The sequence below is a fragment of the Salvia splendens genome, chromosome 18 (assembly GCF_004379255.2).
Source record: "Salvia splendens isolate huo1 chromosome 18, SspV2, whole genome shotgun sequence".
In the NCBI taxonomy this organism is placed as follows: Eukaryota; Viridiplantae; Streptophyta; class Magnoliopsida; order Lamiales; family Lamiaceae; genus Salvia; species Salvia splendens.
Window position 1 is genome coordinate 14,485,989 of NC_056049.1, and position 14,451 is coordinate 14,500,439.

The 14,451-nt window shown below is 51.0% G+C and overlaps 2 protein-coding genes across 2 annotated transcripts; one reads left to right on the plus strand and one right to left on the minus strand.

Moving 5' to 3' along the window:
• Positions 1 to 7,323: 7,323 nt before the first annotated feature.
• On the minus strand, positions 7,324 to 8,166 carry LOC121776363 (eukaryotic translation initiation factor NCBP-like). The gene has a single exon (XM_042173533.1). The coding sequence runs from the start codon at positions 8,164 to 8,166 to the stop codon at positions 7,519 to 7,521; it is 648 nt and encodes a 215-aa protein (XP_042029467.1). The 3' UTR covers positions 7,324 to 7,518.
• A 66-nt stretch (positions 8,167 to 8,232) lies between these two features.
• Positions 8,233 to 11,139, plus strand: LOC121776773. The gene is made up of 3 exons (XM_042173941.1): positions 8,233 to 9,244; positions 9,509 to 10,182; positions 10,528 to 11,139. Exons 1-3 carry the CDS (start codon positions 8,233 to 8,235, stop codon positions 11,137 to 11,139), a joined length of 2,298 nt encoding a protein of 765 aa, XP_042029875.1.
• Positions 11,140 to 14,451: the final 3,312 nt, after the last annotated feature.

The window sequence follows — 14,451 nt, forward strand, 5'->3', positions numbered from 1 at the left end:
TGAGGATTCGCCTGATGTCTTGTGCGCATGAGTCTTTTCCAAGTTGGGCTGTTATGCCCGGAGGGGTTGGCCGCAAGGGGGGAGACCTTCTTGCAATATTTTATCATCATATATCTAGCCCAGATTGAGCTTTGCTCTCGGAATCTCCACCATAACTTAATGCTAAAGGCTCGGAGTACTTCTTTGGTTTTTCGAACTCTAAGCCCTCCTTCGGACGTCGGGAGGCAGATCTGATCCCAACCGATCCAGTGTGTTTTTTTCCTCTCACTTGTCGATCCCCAGAAGAACCGAGCCATCTGCTGATCCAATTGTTTGAGCGCCCCGGAGGTTAACTCGATGGCTTGGAAGATGTGGAGTGGCACCGCTTCGAGCGTACTCTTGATGAGGGTGAGTTTCCCTCCAAACGAGAGGTGGCGGTGAGCCCACCCTGTGACCCTCGCGGCAAACTTTTCCCGAAGGAACGTAAACATGTTTGTACGCTTTACACCTCGATAAATAGGGACACCAAGATAAAGGAAAGGGAAGGTACCTCGAGTGAATCCCCCTTCGGCCTGGATTAGGCCGGCACACCTCTCATGTTTTTCGGCAATGTAGAAGTTACTCTTTGCAAGATTGATCTGCTGTCCGGAGATTACCGCGTATTCATCAAGACAAGCTCTGAGCTGCCTCAGAGGGACTTCTGCCGCTTGGGTGAAGATTACAATATCGTCGGCATAGGCGAGGTGACTAATCTCCATGCATCCCCGAGAGGCTTTAAAGATCATCTCCTTCTTTCCCAGAATGAGTTTATCCAGAGACCTTGAGAGGTAATCCGCAACAATCACAAATAAGGAGGGTGAAATTGGGTCACCTTGTCTAAGGCCGCGAGATGACTTGAAGAACCCGGAAGGAACTCCATTAATTAAGCTCGAAAACCAGCATGAGCCCACACACCTCTCAATCATGGAGATCCATCTGGCGGGGAAGCCCATTCGGTCCATGACCTTGATCAATAGGGGCCACTGGACTCTGTCGTAAGCTTTAGCCATATCAATCTTGACCGCAACATTGGGGGCCGGCGCGCTCCTCGGAAGTTCATGGAACATCTCTTGCGCCAAGAGGACGTTATCATTAAGCAGTCGGCCTTTCATAAACCCACTCTAATTTGGCGCAATAACCTGAGGGAGGAGGGGAGATAATCAACATGTGAGGATTTTGGTGATGATCTTGTTTGAAACATTGCACAAGCTAATGGGGCGATAATCACTTCATGAGTCTGGGCCAAGCTTCTTCGGAAAATGAGTACGATGCTCGTGGCCGTGATGCTTCGGGGTAGGTAGGCTCCCTCGAAAAATTGCTGGATAGCGGCCACAACATCAATACCGACCGTATCCTAGCAAGATTGATAGAAGGTGGCTGTGAAACCATCCGGTCCAGGGGCGCTATCTCCGGAGATGTCAAATACGGCTTTTTTTACTTCCTCTGCGCTTGGTGGATTCGGTAGGGCTTCCACTTCAGGAGAAGGTGAGAGGCGCTGAATCAAGCCCAAATCTGGCTCCAGGAGAGAGAGGGGTCCCGGGGCAAGGAGGTTTTGGAAGAAATCCATGGCAGAGTTCCTGATCTCCAATTCCTCCGTGAGTTCTCTCCCCCCCACATTGATCTTGTGGATGCGCATCCTTAATCTCTTTTGTTTGGCCCAGCTTTGATAAAATTTGGTGTTCTTGTCGCCCTCCGCAAGCCATCTAAGGGTCGCCTTTTGCCTTGTTATCCGGGGAAGGCCTCTCCTCAAATTCTGCTTGGGCCATCGCGATTTTTTCCTCCATTTCCCTAAGGTTGTCATGAATGTTCCCGAAGACAGCCTTATTCCACTCCTTAAGGGTTTTCTTAACTCGGCCAAGCTTAATCTGAAGATTGAGAAGTCCTCCAGCCCCGGTCGGTTGGCTCCAGTCACCCCGAACCAAATCAGCAAAACCATCGTGCCTAACCCACATATTTTGAAAACGGAACGGCCTGCCCTCAGTGTGGGTACGTGGGGTTCTGCACCGGACCAACACGGGGCCATGGTCCGATGAAACCCGAGGTAAGTTTGTTACTCTAGTCGCTTCAAAGCATTGTGCCCAAGGTTCAATCACTAACACTCTATCGAGCCTCTCGAAAAGGCCATTCTTGGCCCATGTAAATTCTGAGCCATCGAACCCCGGATCAAGAACTCTGCAATCTTCAATAGCCTCCGCAAAGTCCACCATTTCAGCTTGTCGGTTAGTGTCACTACCAACTCTATCGCCCGTCGAAAGAATGGTGTTGAAGTCTCCCCCAATGATCCAAGGCGAGCCTTCAGTAGCCAATGCAATTTCCCTCATTTTGTCCCACAAATGGATCCTTTCGCCCCTTGTGCATTTAGCATAAACCGCTGAAATACCAATGTGTCCCACAAGGTGAGGGGACTCGACCCGGCCACGAAGAACTTGATCCGTGTCGCATTCAGCACAGAATCTTGTGCCTTCTTCAGCAAACACCCATATCTTTCCATTCAGATTTGATCCTTGGAAGACGAGCCCCAAGGTCTTGGAGAACTTCTCCGGGTCGGGAGCCGTTAGTGGTTCCATTAATGCAAGAAAATTAATATTATGAGACTTAATTAATCTTTTTAGAATGTTTTGGGTGGGCACATTCGCAATCCCCCTAACGTTCCAAAACATGAGATTGAAAGACATAGTTAACAGTGGAGGTTCGTACCCGGCGGGTGTGAAGGCCCTCCTTGGAATTTGGTAAGTTGATGGTCTTGCGGAGGGTAGCATGTATCACCCTTCGTGATTGACATGGTGGTATCCTCGGCATTTTTGCTCGGCGTCCGCTCCACCTCAATGGTATCGCAATCCTCGAACTCATCCCCATCAACCTCCGACAAATTTGGGGGTCTAGGGGCGTTTCCAACATCGACACCGTTGGGGGGATTGTATGCTTCCCACACACCCATGTCCTCAAGCTCATTTTCCACAAAGTTTTCCCGAGCCATGAGGGAGTAGTACCGATTGGTGCTCATGTGGTTTTCCACCGTTTGTGACTCAGCCCGTTCGAGATTAAAAGGGAGGAAAGAGCCTTTCGATTTCTCTCGAGTACCCGATGTCGAGGGCGCACGGTACCTTCCCTTATTCGCTCCCTTCGGTGAGCCTCCTCGGCCGCCTACCCGACAGGGAGACATGAACACACCGATTCTAGAGAGAGATGCTCTCCCTTCTCTCTAGCAATTCCCCCTTTTGAACGATAATCCACCTTTCGACCACCCCCCCACGCCGACCTTCCTTCCATCTCCGACCACCACCCTTGTTCGTCCAAGGCCACAACCACAACCCCGGCTCGCTCCACCAGTCTCGAGCCACACCTCACCAACCCCCGCTCAACTCCCCGGTGCGGCTGGTGTCTTGACTCTCCTTCAGCCATGCCGGAACACCCGCCGGATCCTCCACCGGGGTCCGAGGAACCCCGCACCATCTCGGATCAGCAAATGGTCCTCCGGGCGGCCGAGGACCCTCCCTTGGTCCAACAAATGATGTTCACGTCGGAAGAGGCTTCCTCCACAAGCCTTCCCTCCAAGAAAATGGCGAGGAAATCCTTGAAAACAAACGTGAAAGAGAGGAAAAGTACCCCGGCCCCTTCCACCAAAGGCGATGGTCGGAAAAGGTTTGTACTCTCACCTATGCCGGAAGACAAGCAACTCCGGAAGAAGATTGATTTCGGTGAAGAAGATAGCCCCACCATCGGGTCTCCAAATGAAGTGGGGAACTCCTCCCCTAAGGGCACCATGAATTCCAACACTAATGAAGAAGGCCTCTTGGAGGATGGGTATTCCACCGATGACGGAACAGCCACGGCGGCCGCGGCGGCGCCGGATTCCGACCAGCAAACGGCCGGCGACGGGGTGTGCATTGGTAAAGATAGGGCCAACCAACCACTAGGTCCAAGATGCATGAGAGATAGTCCAAAGGAGGTACAATTGTCCTTGGTGGATGTGAAAGTCAAATTACCCGAAATGGAGCCAACAACAAACCTACTTTCCGAAAGTTGTTTGGTGGCTTGCCGAACCGAGCCATCACGTGAACTACTAGCCGTTGAAGCCCATGTGCAGCCAAAGAAAGATTCCATCATGCAACTAGCAAACCTTGACATGCCGGAGATGCTAGACGCCATGATGGTGCAGCCCCTCCTCGGAGACAAGTGGCCGGCGGACCTTGTTGAAAGGGCCGGACCGGACCTCGCCCTCCCATGGTCCTCTGAACCAAACCCCGAACCACCCCTGGTTGCAAATGGCCCATCACTTGAGGATTTCCCCCCCCTTGAACGAGGCCGGTTTCGCAAAATCCGAGATGCCTTTGAGAGCGGTCGGCTACGCCCGAGCCAATCCCCACAACCGGACGCCACACCACTACGAGCCACGACTGGGCCCTCGGCCCCCGACAAGGCTGCTGAGCCAACCGAGAACAAGACCTCGGATGCGGACGGGAGGTCGGCCAATGATGACACGACGATGGCCGACGTGTGCGTGCACCGTGGACCACAAGCCTTGGCTGGATCAGAGCCACTAGGCAACGCGTGGGCGGCGCGACACAAGGCCTCATTGAGTAACTCCCGACCCGAAGGAAATGATGAAGGCGCGCGGAACACAAGCGCTCCCAAGAGCATGGCGGATATGGTTCGGATGTCGCGGAACACCGAAGGGCCGAAAGTGTTCGAGCCGGATAACATTCCAAATATAGGCTTTGCGACCACTTCCAATGGCATTCCGGCAATCTACTTCTCCGGAGCGGAAGTTCAAAAGCTGGCCTCGAGTATTGGGCACGCCATTGTGGGTAAGTTCTCCCACTCTATACCCACTTCATACCAAATACAAAAGGCCCTAGATAATATCAAATTTAATAGAGGATTTACATGGAAGTATATTAATGCTAAGCATATATTTGTTCAATTCGAGGATATGGCGGATTATGCCCGTTTGCTAAGTGGACCGAAAGGGACACCGGTGTGGTTTATTGATCGGCACCCCATGAGGGTTTTCAAGTGGTCCCCAGATTTTGATGTGTATTGTGAATCCCCGATCGCGGCAGTTTGGTGTAACATCATTGGCCTCCCAATCCACCTCTTTGATCACGCCGCCCTCTTTGCAATCGGTAAATTGCTTGGAAACCCGATACAAGTGGATCGCGCTACGGCCAACAAGTCGAGACTCTCGTTTGCTCGCATTTTCATTGAAATTGACATTACGACGCCACCTCCCGAGGAGTTCATTCTAGATATTTGTGGCCGTGAGACGGTGCTAAAAGTGAAATGGGACAAGATCCTGGCATATTGCATGGAATGTAGGCATGTTGGACATAAACGTGAGGTGTGTTATGCGGCGGGTAACGTTGAACGCCCCCCGAAGAGGAACTACAATAATGTAACACCGAGACAACCACACCATGAGAGTCAAGGGGGAAGGGACAAAACGGAACAACCAAAGGAAATGGCTAGCTCTATAGAATGGAAACATCAAAAGAAAAACAAAGGGCCGAAGGGGCTGCCAAAAGCCGGATCCTCGGCCATTGGTCCCGAGCCGAGGGAGTGGTCAGGCCCGGACATCATGGGCGAAATGCATGGTAATTCTGACGCGGCTCCGGTGGCAAGTGTCCATGAAAGGGCGAGAGCTCCTATGGCCGAGATACCTTCGACAAAACCGTCGGAGTGGTGGCTAGTTCTACCCATCATGGAGGTGAATCCCATGGGGCTACGAATGGGTACACGTCCTCCCGACGAGGAGCGTTTTCTAGTTGGAGAGGGGGAACACGGGGAGCGGCACAGGGCCGAGGGTCCCAAGCAGCCCGAAATGTTCTAAGCTCCAACCAATACTTTTCCCTCATGGAGAAGGAAGATTTCCTAGAAGATGATGATGATGTGGAGGGGGATGGAGATAAAGAGGGGAGCCCCCGAACCATCCTTTATGCCGGTGGGGAAGATCCCATGATCATGCATGAGGAGGGATACATTGGAGAGGAACGGCTTCAAATGGTGGAATATCAGGGGGACCTCGCACGGTCACCGGGTAAGACTCTTCCCCATTAATCATGTCTGTCAACTTTTTGTTTTGGAACGTTAGGGGAGTTGCTAACGCGCCTACCCAAAATGTTCTTAAAAGACTAATTAAGACTCATAATATTCATTTTCTTGCAATAATGGAGCCGCTCACAAGCCCCAACGCGGAGAAGTTCTCAAAGGCTTTGGGGCTGGTTTTCCAAGGATCGAATAGAAATGGGAAGATTTGGGTGTTTGTTGAGGAAGGGGCCAACTTCCTAGTCGAGAGAGACACGGATCAGGCCCTATCCGGCCGCTTTGGATCCCCCCGCCTAGCTAGTCACTTGTGTGTCTCGGCGGTGTATGCAAAATGTACAAGAACCGAACGGATTCATTTATGGGATGAATTGAGGGAGTGCTCCATACTTTGGGAGGGCTCACCATGGTTGATCGGAGGGGACTTCAACACCATTCTCCATCCACGAGACAGAGTAGGGAGTGAAACAAACCGCCAAGCTGAAATGGTGGACTTTGCGGAGGTTATTGAGGATTGCAGGATACTAGACCCGGGCTATGATGGGTCGGAGTTCACATGGGCCAAGAATGGTCTCTTCGAAAGATTGGATAGAATTCTTGTGAATGAACGTTGGGCACAAATTTTGGTAACTACCCGGGTGACGAACCTGCCCCGGATTGCCTCGGACCATGGGCCTGTGTTGGTAAGATGCAAAGGGACAGATCATAACAGCGGGGGTAGGCCGTTCAGGTTCCAAAACATGTGGGTTAGACACGAGGGATTCAAGGATCTCGTTCGGGGAGATTGGATGCAACCGACGGAATCCGGAGGCCTACTCAATTTCCAAATCAAACTTGCACGGCTTAAGAGAACTCTAAAGGTATGGAACAAGGAGACCTTTGGGAACATCCATCTAAACCTCAGGGACATGGAAGTGAAAATCGCAACGGCCCAAAGCAATTTCGAGGAAAGGCCAACCCCGGAGAATAGGACAGAGATCAATAGATGCATCGCCGAGTACATTCGACTGCTCAAAATGGAGGAGGACTTCTGGCGCCAAAAGGCTACTCTAAGATGGCTAGGGGAGGGCGACAAGAACACGAAATTCTACCAAAGTTGGGTGAAACAAAAGAGGATCCGCACGCGCATCCACAAGATCAATGTGGGTGGCCGGGAGATCTCGGACGAAATGGAGATTAGAAGTTCGGCAGTGGAGTTCTTCCAAGATCTACTGGCCCCGGGGCCTATCATTATGTTCGAGCCAGACCTTGATTTTTTTTTTGTTGGGAACGTTCTCTCAATGGGACGTTAAGGAAGTGTATGTTAAAAACAAAATAAGTATTTGACTTATACATGAAAATCCAAATCATGTGGATTAGTTGAACATCAACATTGAAACCCTATCACCTCTCTCTCTTAGTTTTTAGGAGAGCCAGATTCTCAAGCAGAGCATTCTTCCAGTATGAGTGGGGCAATTCCTATCCTCTCAACCTTGTGTTCCGATATGAGGAGTTGTCACGTAGTGAAGCATCGTGGGGCTTGTATTCCATCACGTAGCTGTGGGGAAGCTTTAGATGCCGCTTGATCGAGTCCCTCAGAGCCATCACAGCCTGATGGTCAGATGCATTGCGGTTCCAAACGCTCAATATATCCTCATTAAAACGGATACTCAGTACTGCACCACAAATATTATCGCCATAATCAAGTTGATCTCCTACCAACGCTAGAACCAGGTCCTCCCAGAAACGGCCTGACACAGCCTTTTTAAGTCGGATAATCCATTTCCCACCATTGCGGTTAGCAAAATCCTCCCATAGCGGACGGATACCGTCCTTGAATAGATGCAAATCTGTTGGGCTTGGCAAAGTTGAAGGGCGGGATAGGTGACAGTAGCATACCCAAAAGGCTTCAACCGTACTGAAATCCACTATCTTCTTAATATTATCCTCATATGATGTTTGAGTTCTGACTCCAGGAGTTCGACAAGTGTACCAAAATACAAATTTGTTTCTGAGGGGATACAGACCGGCCTTGAGATCGAGGACTAGGCGTTCTCTATCTTCGTCGGAGGATGCCTGGTTGTTATTGTTGGCGTCGTTTTCATTTTTCACCGATACCGATTCCATTTGAAATCCCTAACTCTCCCTCTCGGAAAAACCTAAGTCGGAAATACTCTTATCTACAGTCGTTGAATGAGCGAGCCAGACCTTGATTTGATTCATCAACTCCCACCCTTGGCTGAAGTGGCTGCACTACCCGAGACACCATCCGCAGAGGAAGTCAAAAATACTGTTTTTGATATCTACGGGGACAGTGCCCCAGGGCCGGATGGTTTCACGGCCTTGTTCTACCAGGCTTGTTGGGCGACGGTTGGGCCGGACGTGGTGGCGGCTATCGGCCAAGTTTTCGGGGGCGCCTACCTCCCACGTAGCGTCACGGCCACAAGCATTGTTCTCATTCCAAAAAAGCCTGTGCCGGAATCGTGGAGCGACTACCGCCCTATTAGCTTGTGCAACGTCGTCAACAAGATTATCACAAAGATTATGTCGAAGAGAATGACTGGGCTCCTCCCTAAGATTATCTCGCCAAACCAGAGTGGATTTGTGAAGGGACGGCTCCTTAACGATAATGTCCTTTTGGCACAGGAGATGTTCCACGAGCTCTCGAGATGTGGGCCGGCTCCTAATGTCGCGGTTAAAATCGATATGGCCAAGGCCTATGACCGGGTCCAATGGACATTCCTCCTGAAAGTGTTACACCGGATGGGTTTCCCGGCCCCGTGGGTCTCCCTGATTGAGAGATGTGTGGGATCCTGCTGGTTCTCGGTGCTGGTCAATGGTGCCCCCTCCGGTTTCTTTAAGTCCACCCGAGGCCTCAGACAGGGAGATCCAATTTCTCCGACCCTTTTTGTGATTGCAGCTGACTACCTCTCAAGGGAACTAGACAGGCTCATTTTGAGAAAGAAAGAGATGATTTTCAGAGCCTCTCGCCACTGCATGGAAATAAGCCACCTTGCCTACGCCGACGACATTGTGATTTTCACACAAGCAGCGGAGGGCCCTCTTAGGCGTTTGCGGACTTGCCTGGAGAATTATGCCAGGGTCTCCGGGCAGCAGATCAACTTGGCAAACAGCAACTTTTACATTGCCGAACAACATGAAGGATGCGCCATCACTATTCAAAATGAAGGAGGCTTCACACGAGGTACTTTCCCGTTCCTTTACCTTGGGGTGCCTATTTACCGTGGTGTCAAACGTACATATATGTTTATGTTTCTTCGGGAAAAGATTGCTGCCCGAATCTCGGGGTGGGCCCACCGACATCTCTCCTTCGGAGGTAGGCTTACCCTACTCCAAAGCACCCTTGAAGCGGTGCCGCTGCACATCTTCCAGGCCATTGAACCAACCTCCGGGGCCCTTAAGCAATTGGATCAGCAGATGGCCCGTTTCTTCTGGGGATCGTCAACAGAGAGAAAAAAGACGCATTGGATTGGGTGGGATCAGATCTGCCTCCCCACCTCTGAAGGGGGTCTCGGCATCCGTAAGACCAAAGAAGTCCTCCGGGCCTTCAGTATCAAACTTTGGTGGAGGTTCCGGGAGCAAAATTCCCTTTGGGCTAGGTACATGAAGGCCAAGTATTGCCACAAAAACTCTCCCCTTGCGGCCTCTCCTTCGGGGAGAAACAGCCCGACATGGAAGCGGCTAATGAAAGTGAGAAATCAAGCGAACCCGAATATTAGATGGGTGATCGGCCAGGGTGATGCCTACTTTTGGGATGACATTTGGCTTGGGGAATACCCCCTTCGCGAGCTCTGCCTTGACGATAGAGGCACCCCTTCGACCAAGGTTTCGGAATACATTGGGGGTGAAACATGGGATGAGATTAAGCTACGGCAACTTCACAACCAGGCTGGAATGCCTCAAGAGATTATCACACAAATCCTTGATACCCCAATAGTTGCGGGAGAACCGGATGTCCCCCGATGGAAACTTTCTCGGCTCGGGGAGTTCTCGCTCGCGACGACTTGGGAGACAATACGCTCGCAAAGACCAAGCATTCAAGGCCTTGATGACATATGGAAGGCTGGACTTACAAAATCTATTGCGATCTTCAATTGGCGACTTTTGTCAAACAGGATACCGGTTGATTCCAAGCTCCAGTGGAGGAAAATTGAGCTTGCGTCGAAATGCCAATGCTGCCCACGGAGGCCTAATACCGAGTCCCTCCAACATCTCTTCATTCGGGGGTGGGGAGCAACATGTGTTTGGAAGGAGTTCAACGGCTGGTTCGAAGGCTCGGCCCCACCCCTTAGGGTGAACGACACCATCCCGGACAGGTTGCAAGTATGGTCCGCTAGGACCCAACAACAGGATAGAAGACATCTTAGCCGAGTCATTCCTTACCTCATTTTGTGGTTCCTTTGGGCGGAGAGAAATAGGAGTCGACATGAGCAAATTCAGTTCAAACCGTACAATGTTGTTTGGCAGGTTCACATGTTCATCTACAACAACATGGCCAACGGACACATCAAGCCGAAACATTGGAAGGGAGTAAAAATCGGAATGAGCCTTCCGAACCACCCCGAGACAAGGGGGCCGAGACCGTTAGTTATGCCGGTTAAGTGGCATCCCCCGGAACGCACATGGATCAAGCTTAACACGGATGGGGCGTTCTCTGAGGCAACAAACATGGGCGGCGGAGGGGGTCTGGTTCGGGACCACAATGGGAAGCTGCTTGTAGCTTTTGCAACCCCACTCGCCGCTCACTCGGCTCTTGAGGCCGAGCTTATGGCCATTCACCATGGGTTGGAGGTAGCAAAGGGGTTCAACCTACCCATTTGGGTTGAAGCAGATGCGGAACAAGCCATTAAGTTGCTCAATGGCTCGGCTTGGGGCCCGGCACAAGTTCGCCGCGTAATGGCCCGGCTACATGGCTTTAAGCGTAGACATACCGTCAGGGCCACTTTCATCCCTAGGGAGGGCAACAAGGCGGCCGATTTGCTCGCCAAAATGGGAGTGGAACAAGATTATTTCCAACAAATGTCCTCACAAAATGTTCCAGCAACAATTAGAGCCATCATCCGGATGGACGAAATGTGAGTCCCCAATCTTCGGGTGAGGGATGATGAGCGAGAGTAGCACGAGGCCCGGAAAGTGGCCATCGATCCTGATTCGTACCGGATGTCGTAGAGGTAGAAGTAATGGGCTTTTGTATGTGTTCAATTGTATTTTGGTTTTGAAAGGGAGTAGGATGAGGTCCAGGTCCGGGTATGTGGAACCGGACCGCACACTACTCCTGAGTTTGATCTGGCACATCACTTTTGGGTGTGGCCATGTTCTGTTACCTTACTTTGTTGATATATAGGGATGAGGGACCCACGAACCCTCCACCATAAAGGTGTTTGATTAAAAAAAAAAAGCCTCATCGGCCGCCTCCGGAAGAGGAGGGAATAGCAATCGGATCTCTAGTGTGTTTAGCGCAATGATGAGCGCTATGATCCTCCTCATTGGGGTGGATGACTAGCTCCATGCCCCATTCATTTTGCATTTCCCCCATGATGTCCGGCCCCGACCAATTCGGGCCATTGTGCGCATTTGCCTTCGGGTTAAGCCGTTGTTGGTGTACCTTTGTCTTGTTCTTCCCTTGTTGTATCCATTCCGAGTTCCCATCATGCCTTGCACCCTCACTTACTTTCCCGGCTTGACGGTCCCCTTGTTGTGGCTGTTTCGGAGGAGCTACGTTGTAGTTACGTTTGGGGGGCCGTTCCCCTCTACCCGCCGCATAGCACACGTCGGTTTTGTGGCTCACGTGTTTTCATTCCCGGCAATAGGATGGGATCTTGTCCCATTTCTCGGCCACAAATATCTAAGATGATCTCTTCGGGGGGTGGTTTGGTCATGTCGATCTCAACACAAATGCGGGCGAACGAAAGTCGTGACTTGTTTTTTTTTTTTTTTAATCAAACACACCCCAAAGGCCCGCAATAGGGATACCTCCGCTAGGTACATGCCCTCCTGGATCAAGGTCCTCGATGTGGCCCTCTATCTCCCGGTTGGGGCGCCCACATGCGACACTCATGGAGCTAAAGCTCGCATCATTCGCACCCGATGGGACACTCCCAAATGTCACTGTAGCAACATTCTCCTTCAAATGCCAATCATCCACGTGTGGAGCCTTGGTGTGCATATCGCCCTCATGCACTTTTCCTTTCCTCCTCCTCGACACCAATTGGAAGCCATCCTCATCCACATTTGGGTGACTCCTACTAGCCACTCTTGACTTCGACGATCCCGCACCCAATGTACCCTCGATGTACTCCGCGTGGTTGTTACAATCTTTGGACTTCTCCAACTGTCCAATGGACGATGGAGTGCCATTCGCCTTTGGGCGCCACTCACGGTGGATGATCTTGGCGGCATGGCTTGAAAGGTTCTCCTTGTATGATGCTCGGCGACCCTTGTCTCTACCCCGAGATTTCCTTCCCGCTGCATGGCAATCCTCTTTCTCATGCCCAACATGTTTACAATTATCACAAATCAATGGAATACGGTCCCATGCCACTTTGTACCCCGAGTCTTTGCCTCGGATATTAAGGATGATCTCTTCCGTCGGGGGAGTAGAGATGTCAATCTCTACGCAAATCCTTGCGAAGGAGAGTCGGCTTTGATGAATTGTGGCATGATCGGCTTGTAGTGGCTTGCCAAGGAGCTTACCGATCGCCATTTGACTCCTTAGAAGCCACCGTCATGTCCGGTGAGGGGTGCGCTGGAAAGATTGAGCCCTTACATTTCACGGACTCGGAGGAGGAACCTCCATCCGTTCCGAAGATGAGTTTCTTCCTTAGTTGCTTGTCCTCCGTGATGGCACGAACCTTTTCGGACCATTTCCTTTGGAGGGGGGTGCCGGAGTGCTCTTTCTAGTCACCGTCCGATTCTTCTTGTTCTTTAGTTTCAATTCTTTGGCCGAGATCTTCGAGGTTGCATCATCGCTCGAGAGGAAGACCATTTGTTGGTCCGGCGGAGGAGCGAGCCTTGGGAGGGCGGGGAGGTGGTCGGAGGAGTTGTTAAACCGTGATGCAATGAGGGAGGGATTTTTAGAGAGAAGGAGGAGATTTTTGAATGATCAATGGATCCATCTTCTTGTCCTTGTGCTGAAGTGACTCCGTGTTCGGTCGTGTGGGCAACATTGACACTTGGACTCCATCTCAATTTTCCGCCATTGGAGCTTCGAGTCTACTGGGATCCGGTTCGACAGGATGATATAGATTGGGATACGACGAAGGACTCGTTGGATATATTGATCCAAGAACCCCACGTATAAGGTTTGGCAGCGGACTCCCTAATTGATAATCTGGTTTGATCCACTTCCAGAGCTTGGAAAACCTCGACCCGTTGGCTATATGATCAGCCAAGAACCTCGGTATGGTTGAACGCCACAAGAACTAGCTCAAAGTATCTTGATAAGTTCCCAACAAGTGAAAACCTCTACAAAGAGAATTCAACTCACAAGACAAAGTCTATTTTCGTATTTAATCAATGGTGTCTCAAATGACATGCTTACATGCCTATTTATAGGCTAGAATGGACTCTTGAAAGTCTCACATCATTAGTAAAACTTAAGACACTTTAAAAAGACTCATAATAAAAGAAAAGTAACTCCTAAACCTTTGGTGTAACCCGCCGGTGCACCATTAGTGAAAACCGAGAACAAGCATGATCCAATGCACCTATTTATCAAGGAGACGCACGTTTCCGAGAAGCCCATGCATCGAAGAATCCTAAGGAGGAAGGGCCATTGTCCACGATCATGTACTTTCGGTACAAACACTCAAAGTTAGAGAGAGAAGCTCTCCCTTCTCTCTAGAATTCGTCCACTCCCTCTCCCTCCCCTTTGAGGGAGGTGTAATGTGATTGTTGCATCCAACACGTCCGGCGGTGAGTTGCCGGAGGGGGATGCCGATGCCTTGGAACACACGATGCAGCCCCTCTCCTAGCCGGAGTGGAAGTTTCATTCGATTGCACGGTCTAAAACCAAAAGTGTTGGCACGCCTCACCCGGAGAAAGCTCGACAAGCCCTCAAATGAGCCGGCCTTGAATCTGGTTCGGAGGTTAGTCGGGCTAAGAAGAAGATGGTCTTTGAAATGGTGGGTAGTCTTGTTGCGGAACGCCATGGTGAAAGGAAAGGGACGTCGGAAAACAAGCTCGCCCCTTTTGGGGATATGTTGAGCTCTCTAGCCCAAATGGCCAAGGAAGGGAGCGTCCCGACGAGTGGAATGGATGGGCTTGATGGTGAGGAGATGGCCGGAATGTCGCCGGCGCCGGCAGGCCGGAATCTTGGTGGATCAAGCATGGAGAAAGAGATGGTCAACCGGCTGACCATTGCAAGTACCATGCCCCACGTGAAGGATGATG